The sequence below is a fragment of the Amphibalanus amphitrite genome, unplaced genomic scaffold (genome assembly GCF_019059575.1).
Source record: "Amphibalanus amphitrite isolate SeventyFive unplaced genomic scaffold, NRLGWU_Aamphi_draft 000033F_arrow, whole genome shotgun sequence".
NCBI classification, from domain to species: Eukaryota; Metazoa; Arthropoda; class Thecostraca; order Balanomorpha; family Balanidae; genus Amphibalanus; species Amphibalanus amphitrite.
In genome coordinates, this window is record NW_024881529.1 from 245866 (window position 1) to 264690 (window position 18825).

Here is an 18825-nt window from a genome sequence, read left to right on the forward strand (position 1 = left end):
GCATTTTTTGCTCCCTTTAGTTTTTTCGACATATCTCCAGAATCGCTGCGGGACCATCACCAAACTTTCAGTACCCTCCTGTGAATAGCTTTTGCGCATTGTGACCAAACATTTTTCCAAAGGCTATGAGAGGTTGGCCGCTAATGACGTCGGAGTGACGTCATTTCTGCCATTTTCGACCCAAAAACAGGTTTCGCGGGAATAGCAGTCAGGCCTACCTACAGCTTTAGAGATCCAGCAAAATGTTTCAGACATAAAGGATGTAGAATTAACAGGGCTACAAAACTGATATCTCGGATCTTTGAAAAGTTTGGATTTTGACCCCCAGAAATAAGAAAATATTTTTTTTTTATTTTTTTTTTAGCCGAAAAATCCAAAAAAGTTTTTTAATTGCAAAAAAGCTGGAATATATGTGATAGTCCCTACTAACTTCTATCCACATACCAAATTTGAGATCGATACCTCTTTTTTGGCCAAGATATAGCGAAAAATAAATGTTTAAAATTGATGAAGTCAAATTTTTAAACTCATTTTTTTAAGCAATTCTAGACCTCGTAGCGCATAACAAAGACCACCATTAGACTCCCCGTGACGAGCTGTATCGAATCGATACCATTTTATGCAAAACTATCAACTTTGAAATTTGACTTTTTGACCTGACCTTTTTTATTTTTTTTTTATTTTTTTTTTATAAATTTAGTCCGAATGGTTGAATGGGTGGATTTGAGGAATCAGAGCCCGCACTAAGCATAGCCTGTTGTGCTGACCCTGACCCCTCCACCCGATCGCGCAATTCCAGCTATATGGCAGAATTTTGTCCGAACGTTTAACGTGCCCTCACGAATGGACACGGCCCTTTCCGCTCACTCACGTTACCTGGCTTCTGTGCGGCCCCTGCCACAGACACGCACGCCATTACACGTAGGAGCTAAATGTGGCCGCCCGCACCGGGGCTTGAATCGGGCTCTCACTACCGGCTAAGCGTCGAGTTCCGGCGCTTTAATCCACTCGGCCACGGAGGGGACCTTGACCTGACCTCCACCAGAAAGTGACCTAAACCGTATCTGATGGTCTTATAACCAACACCATTGGGTTGGAAATGAAAAATTGGCCATAAAGCATGCATCGCACAACCTTAGTAGTAAAGTTGGGTTCATGTACTGACCCTTGGTGACCTGACCTGTGACCTGGCCTGGTATTATCAGTGACCTCTAATAGCAACATATGTACTAGGCAACTGAAGCCTATCGCTGATCCTCGACAAAATGCGCTTTCCTCGGTGTTATATCGCATTCCCTAGAAGACCCGTTAACGGTGAAACATTTTATCTTTGACCTGACCTGTGACGTCATCGGTGACCCCGAGGTCAATGAAATTTGGTTTTCCTCGACAAATTTGACAGGGCTATGAATACCGTTTGAATTTTACAGATCCGTCCAGTACACTGAAAACAATTTAACCCAAGGCCGGCGAGTAAACCGGTGCTTTGCGGGTACCCCTATCCGCAACCATTTTTGACCACCCTCCCAGGGGTACAGTAAGGTCCCATTGCAGTGTAGCCGTATCTGCCTCAGCGGACATGTCCGCTCAGAGCAGGTATGACTATTGACTAAGAGGGGTTACCCTCCACGCCTACCCTTCGCCGACCAAGTCACAAGGGCCAAAAAAAAACTCCCCCGCTTGACCATATTTTCGGGAAATTATCTATAGGTATTATGATAATATCACACCTAGAAAACATCGGTGAGAAAGTTCCACGTTGGTGGGAAAGATCAAATCGAATCCCCATAGAAAATTCGACATGACCTAGTTGCACCGGCAGCCGTACAGACCGCCCGAGATCAAGGAGATGTCTCGGCACTGCTTTCGTGACCTATATAAGAATCAAAATGGTTTCACTTGGTAGTTTTGGAAGAAAAAGCGTTGCCAATCGTCCCGTGATGAATATTGCAGAGGTTTTAAAGATGCACCCTAACAATTGTACTTTTGCCCCCACTTGAAAACCGCCAAACAATGTGCCAATATATCATTGGTGCAAAAAAATAGTTAAAAAATTGCTGTAATTCAAAACTGCATGAGACAGCGCCATCTAATTGTGCCAGTAGACCCAACTCCTTCAGGGCAGGTTATGTAAAGGTTCGCCATCCACGGATACGCGTTTACGACATCTCGAGTAGTTCCCACTCTTTCAGTGAGGGCTATGCCAATGACTCGACACCCGCGGGGACAATATCCGGTGCTGGGTAGCTACCTTACTGCAGACTGTGGGTGCGGTGCATATTTACGAGTAATAAGGCAGGCAAGTCTGCCTACCTTCTAGCTAGAAGCTGGACATGGCGAGTTAATACACATATACTACCCGCAGAGCAACGCTTAATTCGCCAGCTTCGGGTAAAATTGTTTTCAGTGTAGTTTCGGAGATACTACTGTGTGCAAAAAATGCCCCCCCCCCCCCCACCGCATGGAAGGTGGCCGGGAGGCCCACCGCATGCCGGGTTAAACCGATATCTAAGACAAGCTTAGGTGTTTCCAGATCAGAAGTCAGAGCCTTAGGTGAAAAGTGAGAACAAATTCAGCCTTCAGCTATTTTTCAAGCTTACTGTTGCTCTCAATTGGGAAAATCTGCGGATCAGCACAATGAGGACAAGAGATTTCTTCCAATGTAATTTCACCTCAAGTCAGTGAAGTGGATGGGCATGGCCCTAAAGCCCCATAACCATGATGCTCTCAGAACGGGTATTTGGAGCATCGCAAGAAAACGGCAGTCTTCTTGGTTGCCAGAACGCCCCTGATAACGTTAATTTTCGTCAATAGCAATATGCAGACTGCAGTGCTATGTATTTGTCTAGAAAAAAAGCTAAAACCCAACACAATATACCAATTACCTTGAATTCCAAAGGACATATACCTATGCAATGCAGTTGCTGAGTACCTAAATGGCATAGAGCATCGATCGCTGCTCCAACACATTGCCAAGACCCTCCGATCGTTTCAGCTCACTTGGGTAGCTCTTGTGTCAACCAGCAGACCTGACATGCACATTTTGCATTGTGTATCCCAAGAGGACTATTATTTCCCGAAATGTGGCACAACATGCTCAGTTTTTACAACGCTATTTTACTATCGACTAAGTGCAGTCGGTGTTTCGGTGCTACCAAATGCCTTCCTCCAACAAAGAGCGTGTGTTTCTTCACGGAAAAGTCCCGGCTGTCATGCGGGCGGTCTCATTCCTCTGCATTGGGCACGTGGCGCGTACCTTTGATGTCTGAGGCTCGAGCGGTGCCGTGACCTCGAGTGTGGCGTCACGGCGCCTGTCCCGTCTGGCCGGGCCTACCCTCCCCCTCCCCTCCCCCTCCCCCTCATCCTGTTGCCCACCGCCCGGCGCATCCCCGTTCAACATCCACCGAAGCCGCCACTTCCTTCGCTATTGGGGATACCGAGATTCGTTCGAAATCCGGCCTCTGACATCGGATAAACATTCTGTGGAAGTTCCTCTCCAGAAGCGACCCGGCTCTCGGGCATCACGGAGCCGACTACAGCGGGGATGACTCGCCCCCGCCTCCCTCCCCACCGTCACAACACGTCGTGCTCGCGGTACGGCTGGCAGCCCCGAGCGGCCCACTCATCGGTGCACATTCCGGAGATTCCTCTCCGACTGTCACTCTGACTAACTGATAAAAACATCGTCCGAGCCAGGGTCACGGCGCAGCGGCGAACTGCGTGTCCGGGTGCGTCGGTATCGCCGTCGACGCGTCGGTATCGCCGACGCTCCAATTGATTGCCGGTGGGCCGCGCCTGACCTGAAAATGTCGCCTGGTGGCTCATGAATTTCGCCTCAATGGCCGATTGGGCTTGATTGCGTCCAGTTACTGACCACCTCACTGCCATAAATTTGCTGTAGGAGGACGTGATTGCCGTCAGAGTAGCTCGCCGGCCAAAGGAAATAGACGCGCACCGTCCGCCCCGCTCCAGGGGTTTGGCGTAAAGGCTATCACGTGGTCATGGGCTGCAATGAAGACGGCGGCAGCGGCCCAGTCGGGTCCTGCGGAATTCAGGTTAATTGTGATCCGTCGGAGTGACACCGGATCCTCTGGCCGAAACCCGCGAACGAAACTATACTTGGGCTGGCTGGCAGCGCACAACCTCAACTTATATCAGTCAATAATATCTACCTCTGATGCAATGACCTTGAAATTTTACCATGTAACTACATTGGGAATGGGGTCGTTAAACAATAAACAATCAACAGCTTCAGCTCATGCCTTCAAGGCAAAAAGACGCTGTAAGACGTGCAACGTGGCACACTGGCGGATCCAGAAAGGCAGTATTTGACGCTGCGGGGGGGGGGGGGGGAGGCATACCCCTAAGAAGTTTCTCCAAATTCCAAGAACTTATCGGGATTTTGATTATTCAACGTAATGCTGTGAAGTTTAAAACAAACTTGTCCGAATAAAATTTGTTTAGCTTTCGTTTTATTCTTGAAAACCGCAAATTTTCGTCGATTTCAAGCGCTGCGGGGGCAGGGGGCATTTGCCCCAAATGCCCCCTGGATCCGCCAGTGACGTGGCAAACGAAAGCTTGTCCTTGTGATTAGATCGTTTTTTGATGCTATCAATTTCTCCATTGGTCTGATCCTGACACAAAATATATGATTGGCTTTGTGACATATTGTACGACATAAAGTGACTGATCAGAAGAACAAAGTGGCTCGCGCTGATACAATAAACCCTTCCTAGGCCATAAGGCGGAACAGCTGCATCTAAGTGACATGATAAACGATCAGAGCTCTATGGGTCGGGTCGGAGGCGCGGGTAAGGCCCGTCCAGGAACCCCCGAGGGACTGGTCACAGCTGGTGCCGGTAGGTGTAAGTGTCACCGCCCCTGCACCCCGCCGGCAGGTGTGACCGCCCCTGCACCCCGCCGGCTGGAACATGTTGTCCAACAAAGAGCCGCACGGCGGTGACTCAGCGGACGGGGCCGTGGCAGTGCCAAAGTCGCCTCCATCGGCCATGTGACGCCCCCTCACCGGTCATTAGGGCGCAGCTGATGAGTGGCACTCCCTTCACGAGGGAGGGAGGGAGGGGTCTGAGAGAATATGTAGATTCGGCGCTTCCGTGACGTAACTATGGCTGATATGAGCCTTATTTCAATGCAGTAACAAATTATGTACGCCAAGCAACAAATTGTCAATGAAAGGTAATTAAATGTATATTTATAAGCATATCGACAACAGCATAGGTCTCTGCAGATCATGCACAAAGGTACAAGATAGGTACACACAATACGAACAGTAATGTTTGTTCACTGGCTGAATAGAAGGCTGATGAAAATTCACATTATAAGGACAATGCTACAAGGTAATGTCTACTTTAAATGTTGGCTAAATATATAGATATGCATGCACACTCATTACACTGTAATTAACATCAAATATAGTGTAACGTGCCTATAGAGCTGAATCATATTGGAAGGTCCAGTAAAGCTATGTGTTTTTCCAGTTCAGACACTCCATTAAACGACAACACTCCGCTGCCTCCAATGCAACCATCAGCTGCGAGTCTGCGACAGGTAAACTGTGGTAAAATAAACTAAGCAAAACGATTCTCTAGTATCTACATCACATACATCTGAACCTTGCTAATTCCTAGGCATATATCAAAAACATACTAAACTGAAGAGATATTCTCAAAAAGGGTGGACTATACATAATGCTAGATAAATGATACACGGTCAAAAGGCTAAGTCAAATGTCACATGAAAAAAACATCAGGTATAAACACTTCACAATTACACAGCTGATGCTTTGGCGATAGTAGCTCGTCAAACGATACAGAACTGATTCTGACCTAGTCAACAAGTATTTCAGAGTGTTCCACATACCACTGAAGTCTGCAAAAGTGCTGTTTTGCAGTTTTACCATAGCTTACACTACAATGAAACTACGACGTAAAACACCAAAGTTTGGAGTTCTAGCCTTGTAAACGAGACAAAAAGAACAGAGTTTCAATAACATTTATATCACATCTCAGAAAGATCTCGCTCTGAATACCACTCCAGCCCCGTGCCTCGGTTGCCATAGAAACGTGACGACTGACGAGTCACACACGTGACAACAGGAGAATCTTTCGAATGGCCGTCCCGGACTCTCATATACAGCCATCTCTGACCGACTCTGGACCAACGCTCTCCTCTGCTTGCTAGAAACCATCCGAACTTATAAGAACAGATGTTTCCATAGTGCATATCCACACAGTATCTATGGAATTATGTGCGATTCTATGTAAATACCAGAAGCTTGCACATGGACGACAGACGACTCGATTGACATGTGCATTAGTGTGCAAACTACATTGAAACACGAAGTTCCATCTGTTCACTATATATCAGTTAGCTTCTAAAAAAAGAAACAGTTCTTAGTCAATTAATTATTCAAGTTTATAAAATGTACAAAAAAGCTATTAGATATTCGGTAGTTACGTTCCATTTTGGCACATGCCGTCACCTTAAATACGTGTGCTATAAACTAACTGAAAATGAATGGGTATATTGTTAACGTGAATGTGATAATGATTCTACCCACACTTGTTAGCTCCATAATACCTACACCAAGTGCATTGTGCAATGTAAATTTGAAAGACCAAAAGAAAACTATTTGTGTTCAGCCGCAATTAACCCTATTAGTGGCAGGGGGGGGGGGGGGTTGTTTTTATCCACCCCTCAGGTTTTTCGGGAATATCTCCAAAACCGCTGAAGCTACGATGCTGAAATTTTCTGACTTTTCCTAAAACTAAATTGGGCACATTCCCTGAAAATTTCAAGTTCATAACTTTACCAGGGGCGGCTCCAGAGCACTGGGAATTGGGGGGTCCTATTCGTGAAGCGAGTCATTTGGGCGAATATCACGATGCTGCACCAGTTTTACGAACAGTGAATGAAAGGTATCATGTGATAACATATACAGTTATTGTGCATCCTCTTTTGACACGTTTTTGCTATAATAGGCGGATCCAGGCGTCCAAAAAGGGGGGTTATGTTTTACCTCCCAACATAGGTGCCCTGACACCGCCTATGCATTACCAATACAATTTTAGTCGTTCTCTCATAAGAAAGTTATAACATAACAAGACCATTACCACCCTTATTAGAAACAGTACCAACAAAAACCTTATTTACTATACTTTTTGTGTACCCCCAATCTCAATGATCTGTATCCGCCTATGATTTTTGAAAATGCATATTTTTAGGATCCATGTGAATTCCTGGTTCATTCTCTATCGATCGGCAAAAGTTGCGTTAAGATTGGTTCAGAAACCTGGCCGTGATAAACAGTCTAAAATGTATCTGCAATTTGCCCGTTTTTACCCCCCTCTACCCCCCTATTGACATTTTTTAATTTTCATTTTTTTAGAAATGTAGATCACGTTGAGCGAAATCGAATGCCGTTTGAATTTTGAAAATCGGCCCGTTAGATCTCGAGATATCAAGGGGGGGGTCGTAAACAGCCCCCCCCCTGCCACTAATAGGGGGTAGCCAGGAGCCTGCCACTAATAGGGTTAAGGTCATGTAGCCAACCAATTTTCAAAGAAAACCTTACATCAGTATAGTGACACCTTTGGACCTTGCAGTGCGTACCGTGAAAACCTAACATCATAAAAGCGCTGCTATTTCTAGATCAATGAATGTTTTTGGGCATTTGTGAGTAATAGGGAAATGATATATAAATGCACTATTAAAGCTTTGCGAAGCCGACCGGATTTGTAAACTTACATGAGCTTCCATGGTGTTATGGTGGTCAATAAGAATGGGCTAGAGTTGTGCATCAAAACAAATAAAATTGCACTTGTTCACGTCTTTCAATTGGCCGCTCATAATTCGGTTCGTGATGCTTCGTGGATCTGTTGTCGACTACAGCTGCTGTCCGTGGCGCGTCAGGTCGGTCAGAGATGGCGCTAGTTGTCAATTGAGCCCGTTGGCTGGCGCCATTTGGTGAGGGCCGGAGTGGGCCGAACCTCATACTTGCTGGTAGTGAGCCCGCTTAGCGTTCTTAGCCAGCATACAAGCCAGGACGATGCCAATTACCTGAGGACAGAAGCCGAATGTCGCTGTCAATGCAATGTGTGACATAACAGATACAGTCCACAGCAGAAGTAATGTGTGCTTTCAGTCATGGGTTTGTTCTGCTTCTGAAGCCTAGGAACGATCAGCCAGACTGCAACGAGACTTTAAATGTAGCTTACATGTATCTTCACCCTTGCAGCTACAACTTTATCTATTGACGTCTTCTTTTCAATCAGTCCGCATTTAAAAATTATCGGTCAAAGCCATCCGTTGAGATTGGTAAAACCACACATTACTTTAGCGGTGAGCTGTACTTACATACATTTGAAAACTTAAACTTCTTTCCAACGACAGAGCATGCAGAGTACATACGAGACGTTTAACTGTTACGTACCTGGAAGAAGGCCAGGCCGATGGCAGCGCCGGCGATTATTCCAATGTTAGTGTAGAATATTTCCATAACCTTCTTGTAACAGCCCTGAAATAGAGAAAGTGCGTCGTTGGCCTATCATTTCCAATCAAGTTGAGATACAAGTGCTAAGTAGGTACGATACGTGAGAACACACATAACTTTACACATCTAAAGCACTGCGGCTGGGCGCCGAAAAGGCAAAGGGTTAGGCGAGATGAGGTACCGAGAACATACCTAGCTCTCCATGCAATAACTATACCGAAGTATCGATGCTATCAGTCTGATCAATCAAATTGTTTAAAATGGCATTGCTTTTGCATTGAATTCTAATCAAATTATACCTTTCGTATACGAAAGGCACAAACATACCTAAGCCCCATGCCAAGAATTAGTAAACTTGGGAAGCAAGTTGTTTTCGATGCAGATCTGGTTAAATGTAACAGCAGCATTTGTCCTGATTAAGTCTTTTCCAATGGATTCTAGTTTTCTTATCGCCTTCTTTTCTTGGATCGATACTCTACTGAAGATAGAATTCATGATAGCAAGTAAAAACACATTCCAAGTTACATACATTTTTTCGGACCGGTTTCGATATACTCCCTCAATCATCCTCAGCGAGACTATGTTGCGCACGATACAATTATAAGTTCGGACATTGCAACATGACAAAGACGTTAAATATTAGGTCACCATATTGGTAGATATAACAGTGCAAATTTTTTTTCTTTTTTTCAGTTTTATTTACATAATTCACATAAAAAATTCACATAACAGTGCAAAATTATAGAATACCAGTGAAACAATTATACACTATAATTTTCATTTTCTGACCAATGTCACGCCTTTTGACCAGTATAACGCCTTTTGGGGCGACTAACGGAGCGAGCGAGAGGGTGGGCCTTGCACGTGCGAAATTGCGAGGGTGTACCTCCAACTGACTTGTGCACGGCACCCTACTAACTGGTCTCTAGCGATGTGCCAAATTTGGGCACAATCGGCCCAGCCGTTCTCGAGATCTGGAAGCGGCACCCTGCACGTGCGCACGTGCAAAATGGGTCCCAACTGACTTGTGCACGGCACCCTACTAACCGGTCCCTAACCGTGTACCAAATTTGAGCGCAATCGGTCCAGCCGTTCCCGAGATCTGGAAACGACCCCTGCACGTGCGCACGTGCAGCAGCACCCCAACTCTGGCACATGTATATGCAGTGCCTAGTGGGTGCCTACCTACATGCCAACTTTCAGCGCAATCGGCCAAGTAGTTACCGAGATATTGCAACAATAACAAAACTGACACCTCTTCGTTTTGCACGTGGCACGTGCATAAGGGGTCACCCACATGCATCGGGAATAGTCCAATACTTGGTAGAAGGAATGAAGCTACCCTACAAAAATTACCACGTGTAAATCGGTCAAGTGGTTGCTGAGATATAAGCCTCGCAAAAGCGTGACCACGGCCGGCCACCCAGACGTCTCCGGTTGGTCGTTGAGCAGAGGATAGTGGTGCTCTCTTCTAACTGTTTTTTAGTCAAGGGATCCGCGTGGTGTTCATCGTTATGTTGTTCTGGTGCTCCTTTGTATTTGTGTCCTTGTATAGTCGACTACAGAATGATGTTCCACTCCTCAGAAGCTACCAGTTGACCGGAGCGCTAAGTTGTGCCGTTTATCACGCAATTAAGCGTGTCGATTGTGAGCATTGGGACAAAGCTATAATTTGTGAGCGCAGCCCGTGTGATGCGGCACAGCCTAGTGCCTAGCACACCAGGCAAATAATTGCGTGTGAAAAGTGGAACATCATTCTGTAGTCGACTATAGTCGGTGATCTAGAGTATCCACTGTTTTGCCGATGTAAGCGTTACCAGGCTGGAGTGCGCATCCCTCCTTGTTACATTTATACTGGTAAACAACATTGGTCTGTGACAGTGGAGCCTTGTCTCTTGTTAGGTTGTTGGTCATGACTAGGGATCTTGTTTTTGGTGACATGTAGTAAATTCGTAGGTCGATCTTGTCGTTTTGTTGGGCGGGCTTACAGTTTCGGTGAACGATGGTTCGGAGGGCGCTCTCGTCTGTTTTGTACGCCTGGGACATTTGGTTTTTGTAGTATAGTACGTGAGTCGTGCCTGTCACCCTGCGTTCACTGTCGTTTTCTTGTCCGATGTGTTTCGCCATTGTTTTCTTTGTTATTCTGTCAATCATGTTTATTGGGTAGCCGTTGTTCGTAAGTATTTGCTTCACTCTTCTAATCTCTTGATTGACGAGCTCCAAGGACGAACAACATTTGATAGCCCTATGTACATATGCCCGGACCACAGCCTCTTTATAGCGGCTTGGACATTCACTCTGACCGTGGAGACATTTACCAGCGTCAGTCGGCTTCCGGTAAACGTCTGTCGTCGTCTGCGAGCCTGACGAGTCCACTGCAACATCCAGGAAGTTGATCTTGTTGTTGACACTGTATTCAAGTGTAAACTTCAAGCCTGATTCTTTTTCAAGGCGTCTTTTGAGCGCTAACAGCGCTTCTTCGTTTTCTATGTCGACGTATATGTCGTCAACATACCGAGCATAAACGTACGGTTTGTTGACGGCAAGCACCTCTTCTTCAACGGCCGCCATGTACGCCTGGGCAAATAGCACTCCCAACGGGGAGCCCATGGCAATGCCATCGACCTGGAGATAAGAAAACTAGAATCCATTGGAAAAGACTTAATCAGGACAAATGCTGCTGTTACATTTAACCAGATCTGCCAAGAATTAGGTCACCTGGGATCAAGCAGCGGGGATACGAATAGATACCGATGGTATGTTGCTGCTCTATATGCATACAATCCTATAATATAGCGATATCCGAACAGGTTCCGAACAGGTGCTCTATATGCATACAATCCTATATTATAGCGATATCCGAACAGGTTCACGAGAAAGTCATCATTTGTTGCTTTTTTTGCTATCACTTTCCAGTCATGTGAATTTTTGACGCGCAATTCCAACGAAACTATCGTAAGTAATCGGTTATATTTCCAATAACGTCCCTTCACATTCATACTGCTTCTGTGGCCCAGGCAGCGGGTCCGGAATGAGTCAGCAGAAAACATACCTATGTATTTTGTTTTACACTTACGTCGTCTCCTCGTACCAGCCTGGGTCTCGACTCTCAAGCCAATCGAGAGACTGTTTTATTTGGCACCGGTAAACAGGTGCCATTCGGGATCATAGGCTTCACAGTTTTTCTTTCGGCTATGAAATCGAATGCAACGGTGTCCTTGAAAGCGAGTGGTCATACAGAAAATTACAATGTGTGTATTGGCCAGTGCATTTGATTCACGCGTCATTTAAATACGACATATTTTAATAGGATCATTAGGTATTTGTGGTTAGCATGTTAACTTTTTGCCATTATAAGTAATTGTATAAGGTGGCCCACAATAACTAACAAAGGTGTGTGCCTACCAGACATGTGCATGGATCCGAAAAAAATATATCTGGGATCTGATCCCACGGATCCTGATCTCGGATCCGTCGGGATCATAGATCCAGCTCTGTAATTTATCGATAGATCCATAGGGATCACAGATCCGAGTCTCATTTTTTGCTTGAGATCCAGTGAGATCATAGATCCTCACTTTTTTTTGTCAATACATATATCCCAAAAAAGCACTTGTTTCAACTCACAAACGTTCTGTTGTAGTGATTTTATGTGATCGCACGTCATAATCCATAGTTTTGTGTCACTTATTGGCATAGAAGCCCTTTAAAACATGATTTAAAACATGGTTTCAAATGTGGTGCATGGTGGGATCCACTCAGATCATAGATCTTAATTTAGTTCTTAATTTATCGTCAGATTATATGAGATCATAGATCCAAGATGCATTTTTCACGCCGGATCCGGTGGGATCATAGATCCCAACCTGTAGGTACTTTGCTTCGAGATCCACTGACCACTGAGATCATAGATCCACCACTCGGATCCATGCACATGTCTGGTGCCTACTTCCTTAAGCCTTGTCCAGGCGTTTCGCAGGTGACCTCTATCCTCATGTATCATTATTCACTGACGACCAGGCTGCCTGCATTCCTTTCCAAAAGGTCGCTAAGTCGATCTGTGGCTCGATGTGTTTGAACAGCTAGATGGTACTCGAATGGATCACCTGGGGGTCGCTAGGACTCGGCCAGCCTTCTACGAACCGAGAAAGACCCCCTGAGGAGAGCCACATACTGAGGCGATGCTGCTGTTGTCCGTCTTCGCTTCCCTGCAGTGCAGTTGAGCTGTTGTGTGTCCACTGTCTAGCTGGGCCTTAGCAGAACACCTTGTAATGAGCAGCTAGACGAGGTCTTTGTTGCAGGCTGCATGTGCTGTTTGATATTCGTCATTTCACTGTCCCAGGTCACCTCGGGTGGCATACTCTGTCCCAGCTCATACTTAACCCGCGCCCCACTGGGGGGGGCTATTTATAGCCCCCCTCCCGTTTTTCTGCGATAACTTCCAAACCGCTTCACGTATCGACGCCAAACTTTCAGTACCTTCGGCTGCATCAATTTGACACCTTGTGTCAAAATTTTAACTTCGTAGCTACCATAGGTCGGCCGGAAATGACGTCAGAGTGACGTCATGTTCGGCCGATTTCGACGCAAAACATTGAACCACGGCAATCGCTCCCAAGAGCTCAGTTTTTAAGCCAGATCCAATTTCTTTGCATGAGAGGACTAAGAATAGCGCATTTTTTTCAAAAAGTTTTTGACTTTTCGAAAAAACCGGAATATATGTAATAGAACGCATTATTATGACTAACTCTAGCAAGTGTTAGCTAAATATCTTTAAAAATGGCCAAGTTTTACGCATTATTGCAAATAATTCAAAATTATTAATTTTTCAAATCAATTTTTCAGCACGTATTTGACATCGTACGCCAATATAAATAGCACCATCGTGTTTCTGAGCTCAAACTGCATCCAATAGACACCTTTTTTGTTGAAAAATTTTAACTTTAAAATTTGACCTTTTTTGACCTGAAAGTGACCTGACCTAAGCTAAATTCGACTCAAAATGACCTCGAATGACACAGACGACATCACATTCGAAATCTCTGGCCTAAATGGACCATAAAACATGTGTCACGTGACCGACGCATGATATAATATTTTCGTGACCTGTGATGACCTGACCTTGACCTGAAAATCAAAGTACAAGTTTGGTACCCTCGGGGTATCTAGAGCATCTGTTCACGAGTGTGTGATCCAAAAATGAGCCTGATCTGACTGGTAAGACGGCGGCCAGAGCCCAAAACGTGAACAAGCAAAATGCTAATAATTTTTACTTTGACCTGACCTGTGACGTCATCAGTGACCTCGAGGTCAATGAAATTAGGTTTCGCTCGACAGTTCTTCCGGGGCTATCAGACGCCGTTTGAATTTTGACGATCGGCCCAGTAGTTTCGGAGTTAGGAGGGGGGGCTATGAATAGCCCCCCCAGTAGGGCGTGTTATACGCAGACCCCAGTGGGGCGCGGGTTAAGGCGGCAGAGGCTGTCCCAAATCACCCAAGGCGTGAGCGTAGTGTCCCATGTCACCTCGGGTGACACAAACTGTCCCTAGTAGATCACCCAAAACATCCACGGTATGTCCCCAAATCAGCCAGAGTGCCCACAGACTGTCCCAGAGCACCCATGGCATCCACAGACCGTCGCGGGTCTCCACAGGTGACAAAGGCTGTCCCAGATCACCCAGAGCGTCCGCAGTCAGTCTCATACTTCACTCAGGGAGTGTCAGGCCTGCCCTGGTATCTTGTCCCTTGAATCATGCTATCTCCGGAGAGCTCTGGCCCTCTCTCATTCCCGCCCGACTCACGTTGTGGTAGACGACCACACAGGTGTTGTCCTCGTTCCATCGGGCGCAGCAGGAGTCGGGAGAGCGGGCCGACGGGGTGCTGTTCCAGTCGGTGGTGCCATTGATGCCACAGCAGTGGAGCTGCACGGGCGGGCAGAGGGGAGGGGGCTTTAGATACACCGAGCGTCCGGACGTTAGGGGTGGCGAAGTGTCGAAAACTGCAGTAGCCAGTAGGGCGTTGTGACTTTGTGCGAGAATCATGGCGTCAGTTGTCATGAAAGGAGATGCGATTTATCCATCACCTACTGTTCGTGTAAAGTGAAACGTTAGTCATCTGCCGGAAATACATACGCTAAAGTTTCTTTTGTCACATCGACTGCAGCAATACTATATGACGTCATTTCATGATTGGGCTATCTAGAAGGCATGGAAAAAAGATGTTCGATAGGATGTTTGAGAGGAGCGCAGCTCACCGTCGATTGGATAAAATCAATGGCCTCCTTCTTATCCTTGTCAACGTCGTACTCCTTCAGGCCGTTCCTCAGACCATCCTGAGGACAAAAAGGGCCTAATTAGGTAATATCCACAGTACCGTTCATGCAGCACGAACGCTTTTCACTTCTCAAAAATGCAAACGGTTTGTGTAATTTTTTAAAATCAATCGCACTTTTCACAACATGCAGCCACAGCACACAGTCACAGTGACGTCATATCCGTGTGGCGTCACTTACCTGGAAGACCTCAACTATCTTTTGGCGGTGGGCGTAGGCAGATATTCCGGCCGCCAGGACGATGAAGAATACCAGAAGTAGGAAGAACGAATACTGGAATGGAGAGAGACATCGCTGAACAGTCATTATCCTTAACTCATTCAATCTATACCACCAAAATAGCAGTCTGAAGACATCTGAAGCATATAAGACACGTTAAAAGGTATAGCTGCAAACTTATAACAACACGTTTCATTTCCCTATTTATCACTGCAAACAACAGTCAGAATCGCGTGACTTCATCCCCGGTGTTTCTTGCCGCTAACAAGACGGTGGTGCTACCCAAGGTGCTACCAATGCGCAGAGGTGCCGTTCGCTGATATACCAGAAGTGCCCGCTGCCGCGGCCAAGGTCATACACCGCCCCTACATATGTATGTCCTTGACACCGCTCATACCCTGCCCGCATCACTCACAATGTAGAGCAGGACCGGCTGCGTTTTCACGGTACAGCAGCACGCGAACGTGCCGAGCAGGATGATGAGCCCTCCGCTGGCGATGAACACATACGGCACAGAGTCGGAAAACTCGGGCGACACCTCGACGTACTTGTCCAGGCTGATCTGGATCCAGATGCCGATCCCCAGGATCACGATGCCGCTAATCTGGGGAGGGGGTGAGGGGCTGTCACGGCGGGATGCAGTGCGAGAACACAACGTAGACATATGGCTATACAGAAAACCTATCGCGAGCAGTGGATGGGCAATGCGCTAATGGTAGGATAAAGTGATTCTAGTGAGGCCTCGTTGCAATTTGCAAACAGAAGCACGTTCATTAGCAATGCCAATACCCTTCTCACTTCAACGAATCATCTTCGTCTTTTATTTCTATAGGTACGGAAGCTTTTTTGAAGATATATCTCCTTTCAAAGACGTGTCGATCACTTCCTGTTCATGGTCGGCGCGGCGGACGGAAGGATCGTGCATGCCGCATGCGCACCAGCGCAGCTGTAACAGTTGCCTGCGACGGCACAACATGACGTAATCAGCACTGCCTAACACCCGGCGGCGATTGAAGACATCGGTGACATCAAACATCAATGGCACCTCTCGGAATTCAAGCCCTCCTGCCTCCTGCTTGCCTTTATCGCTGGTCCATTGCCAATATTCTATTCGCTCTACCTGAGTGACATGGGCTGACCTCACAACCAGTGGCGGCGGAAGGTATTTTGGGATGGGGGGGCACACCTGATCCTTCCCGGAACCTAGGGTACCCCCAAATCTAGTTTTCTCACCGGTTTTAGGCCACTTATTTTTCACCTCTTGGCCTTTACAACAAAAATAAAAAATAAAACATTTGCAAATAAGTGAGATAATTAGTCTCATCTGAGTCAAGAAACTACCTTTTTGGTAACCTGGAATAAACGTTTAAAGCTTCCACACATGAGCTGTCAAGTCAGGTACGGGGACCCGCAGTTGCTACTGTACAGCGACCCTGAGTAAATTGTCCCAGCACCCTCACAGGGAACAACGATAAGCTGTCAGAGGGCACGCACAGAAAACCTCAGCTGCTCTTGTGCAGGGACCGGCAGTCGATATCAATGTTATCGGTTGTTACTGGACAGGACAGACGGCTAGAGTTGGGGTTCGTGTACAATAGCAACTGCGGGTCCCCGTACAGAGGGGGATTTTTTTTACTTAAATAGGTATTGTCTTCCATTCAGCTTTTCTTTGAGGCCCTCGGCCGCTAATATGGGGAGGACAAGCTGCCCCGACGGTTCCTGGCCCTTTGAAACTTTGCGGGGGCAGAGACCCCCACGGCCCCAGAGTTGTGGGGGCAGGCTGCCCCCATGCTGCCCCCCGGCTCACGCGCCTATGCCGGCTGGCGTCTGGCAGAGTCGCGGGGAAAGGCCTGTGGCACGCTCAGACGCACTTTCGTGACGTCCGTGCCGGGTTACTCGCGTTCCGTCCTACTCTTCCAGACTTCGGTTACCGGTAGCTCGTAGATAGCTCTGCTTGATTTCTGAGCATTATGTGTGGAGGGCGTTTGGTGGAAATAGTCCGTCACGGACTAGCTCGCCGGATAGCCCGTCGTGAAAACGGCTATTATAAATCCAAGTTACTCGCTATATCAACTTAATAAAAAGGTACTCAGCCAAACTGGCATATGTTCCTGACGTAGGTAGTATGGAAGTATTGTGGTACTTCGTCGATAACAATTTTGGGGGGGGCAAAAAGATATGTTTGCCCCCCACCCTGGAAGATGGGGGGGGCGCCGTGCCCCCGCTGCCCCCCCGCTTCCGCCGCCACTGCTCACAACTGCGTAGATCAGCATCACCAGCATGCAAGCTATCCGCGTAGAGCGAACTCATCACTCAGGGTTTCGGACTTACCCAGAAGCAGACATTGAAGAGCATGAGCAGCATCTTCAGGCAGGACATGGCGGCCGCGGTGGCGAACTGCTCCGACATGGTGGCGTCACAGAAGTGGGCTCACCTACCGGAGAGGATGCGGCACCGTCGAGAGCAGGCGGGGCGCCGGTCGGGCCCCGTCGAGCCGATCGATGAGCCTCCGACACCTGGCGGCCGGCGCTGGAAGCGTCCAGTATCGATTGCGGCGTAGCAGCTTCCTCAGGGCTCGGCAAGCACGGCCGCAGTGGTTTGTGAATTAGCGGCCGCACGGCGCGGCAGTCGCCATTTAGCCAAACGCAAAACTGTGGATGTGGGTATATTGTGCCCCGAGCTGGGTCACCTAAAGTCGGGTCAACCGCGTGACCTCATTTGTTAGTTTGTTGTGGTGAAAGCGAGCCCTTTCGGCCTAAAAATTTCGTTGCAGAGCTATGTGATGACAGAATAGGGTGAAGACTGTTGGACTTTGCAGACGTCCCGGTGGGATGGAATTGTTCTTCCCTCATGCACATACTTGACACATGTAGTATGTACAGTCCACAGGAGAAGTAATGTGTGGTTTCAGTCATGGGTATGTTCTGCTTCTGAAGCCTAGGAACGATTAGCCAGACTGCAACGAGACTTTAAATGATAGTTTACATGTATCTTCACCCTTGCAACTACAACTTTATCTATTGACGTCTTCTTTTCAATCAGTCCGCATTTAAAAATCGTCGGTCAAAGCCATCCGTTGAGATTGGTAAAACCACACATTACTTTAGCGGTGGGCGCCTGTACCTACAACATTTTCTAATTGCCTTGCCTATTATCATCGATGGTCATGCATAATCATGATCGCAATCATGATCAGCCTTGATCATGTAGGTATTACGGAAAATGATGGCCGTTTCAAGATCTTTCCTAGTGGCCATGTACTTACGAGTACGTACATACTGCGCTCGAGTGGCGCACGTGAGTGAGCACATGTGCACGTGAGCTATGGCGAATGGACGTGCACGGCACGTGTGTGCACGTGAGCGGCGACCAGCCACACACATCACGGGAGCTTGGCAACAGTCTCTGTGTTGGTTTTTAACACTACATCGCGTGACATCGTAACCCTGCAGTCAGACGGAACTCTACGAAATGGTAATACTTTGTGGTAACGCGAGGTGATTTAGGTGAGCCGTGATTTCGTTCGCACCCCGATTGTGGGCATATGCATTTTCATTGGTAAATCCAGAGCAGTCATATTTGACGTAGCCGGGGATGGGTCTAGGATGGGTTCACTGTCTTAAACGCATATCTATGTTAGAAAAGTCATAGGACCTGACCTGGCCTCCTTATGTGTTGCTCTAGTTTTTCACTAGCGAGTGAGTAGGGCAAAGTAAGTCTTTTTAAATGCACAGTGGAAATTTTTGACACGAGCAGGCTTAGT

At 47.0% G+C, this 18825-nt stretch overlaps 1 protein-coding gene across 1 annotated transcript; it reads right to left on the reverse strand.

Moving 5' to 3' along the window:
* Positions 1-5191: 5191 nt before the first annotated feature.
* LOC122368997 (tetraspanin-7-like) lies at positions 5192-17534 on the reverse strand. Its single transcript, XM_043343353.1, has 7 exons — positions 17394-17534; positions 15478-15666; positions 15024-15116; positions 14766-14843; positions 14314-14433; positions 8453-8536; positions 5192-8079 (listed from the first exon to the last, which is right to left on the reverse strand). Exons 1-7 carry the CDS (start codon positions 17469-17471, stop codon positions 8011-8013), a joined length of 711 nt encoding a protein of 236 aa, XP_043199288.1. The 5' UTR covers positions 17472-17534; the 3' UTR covers positions 5192-8010.
* Between the last annotated feature and the right edge of the window lie 1291 nt (positions 17535-18825).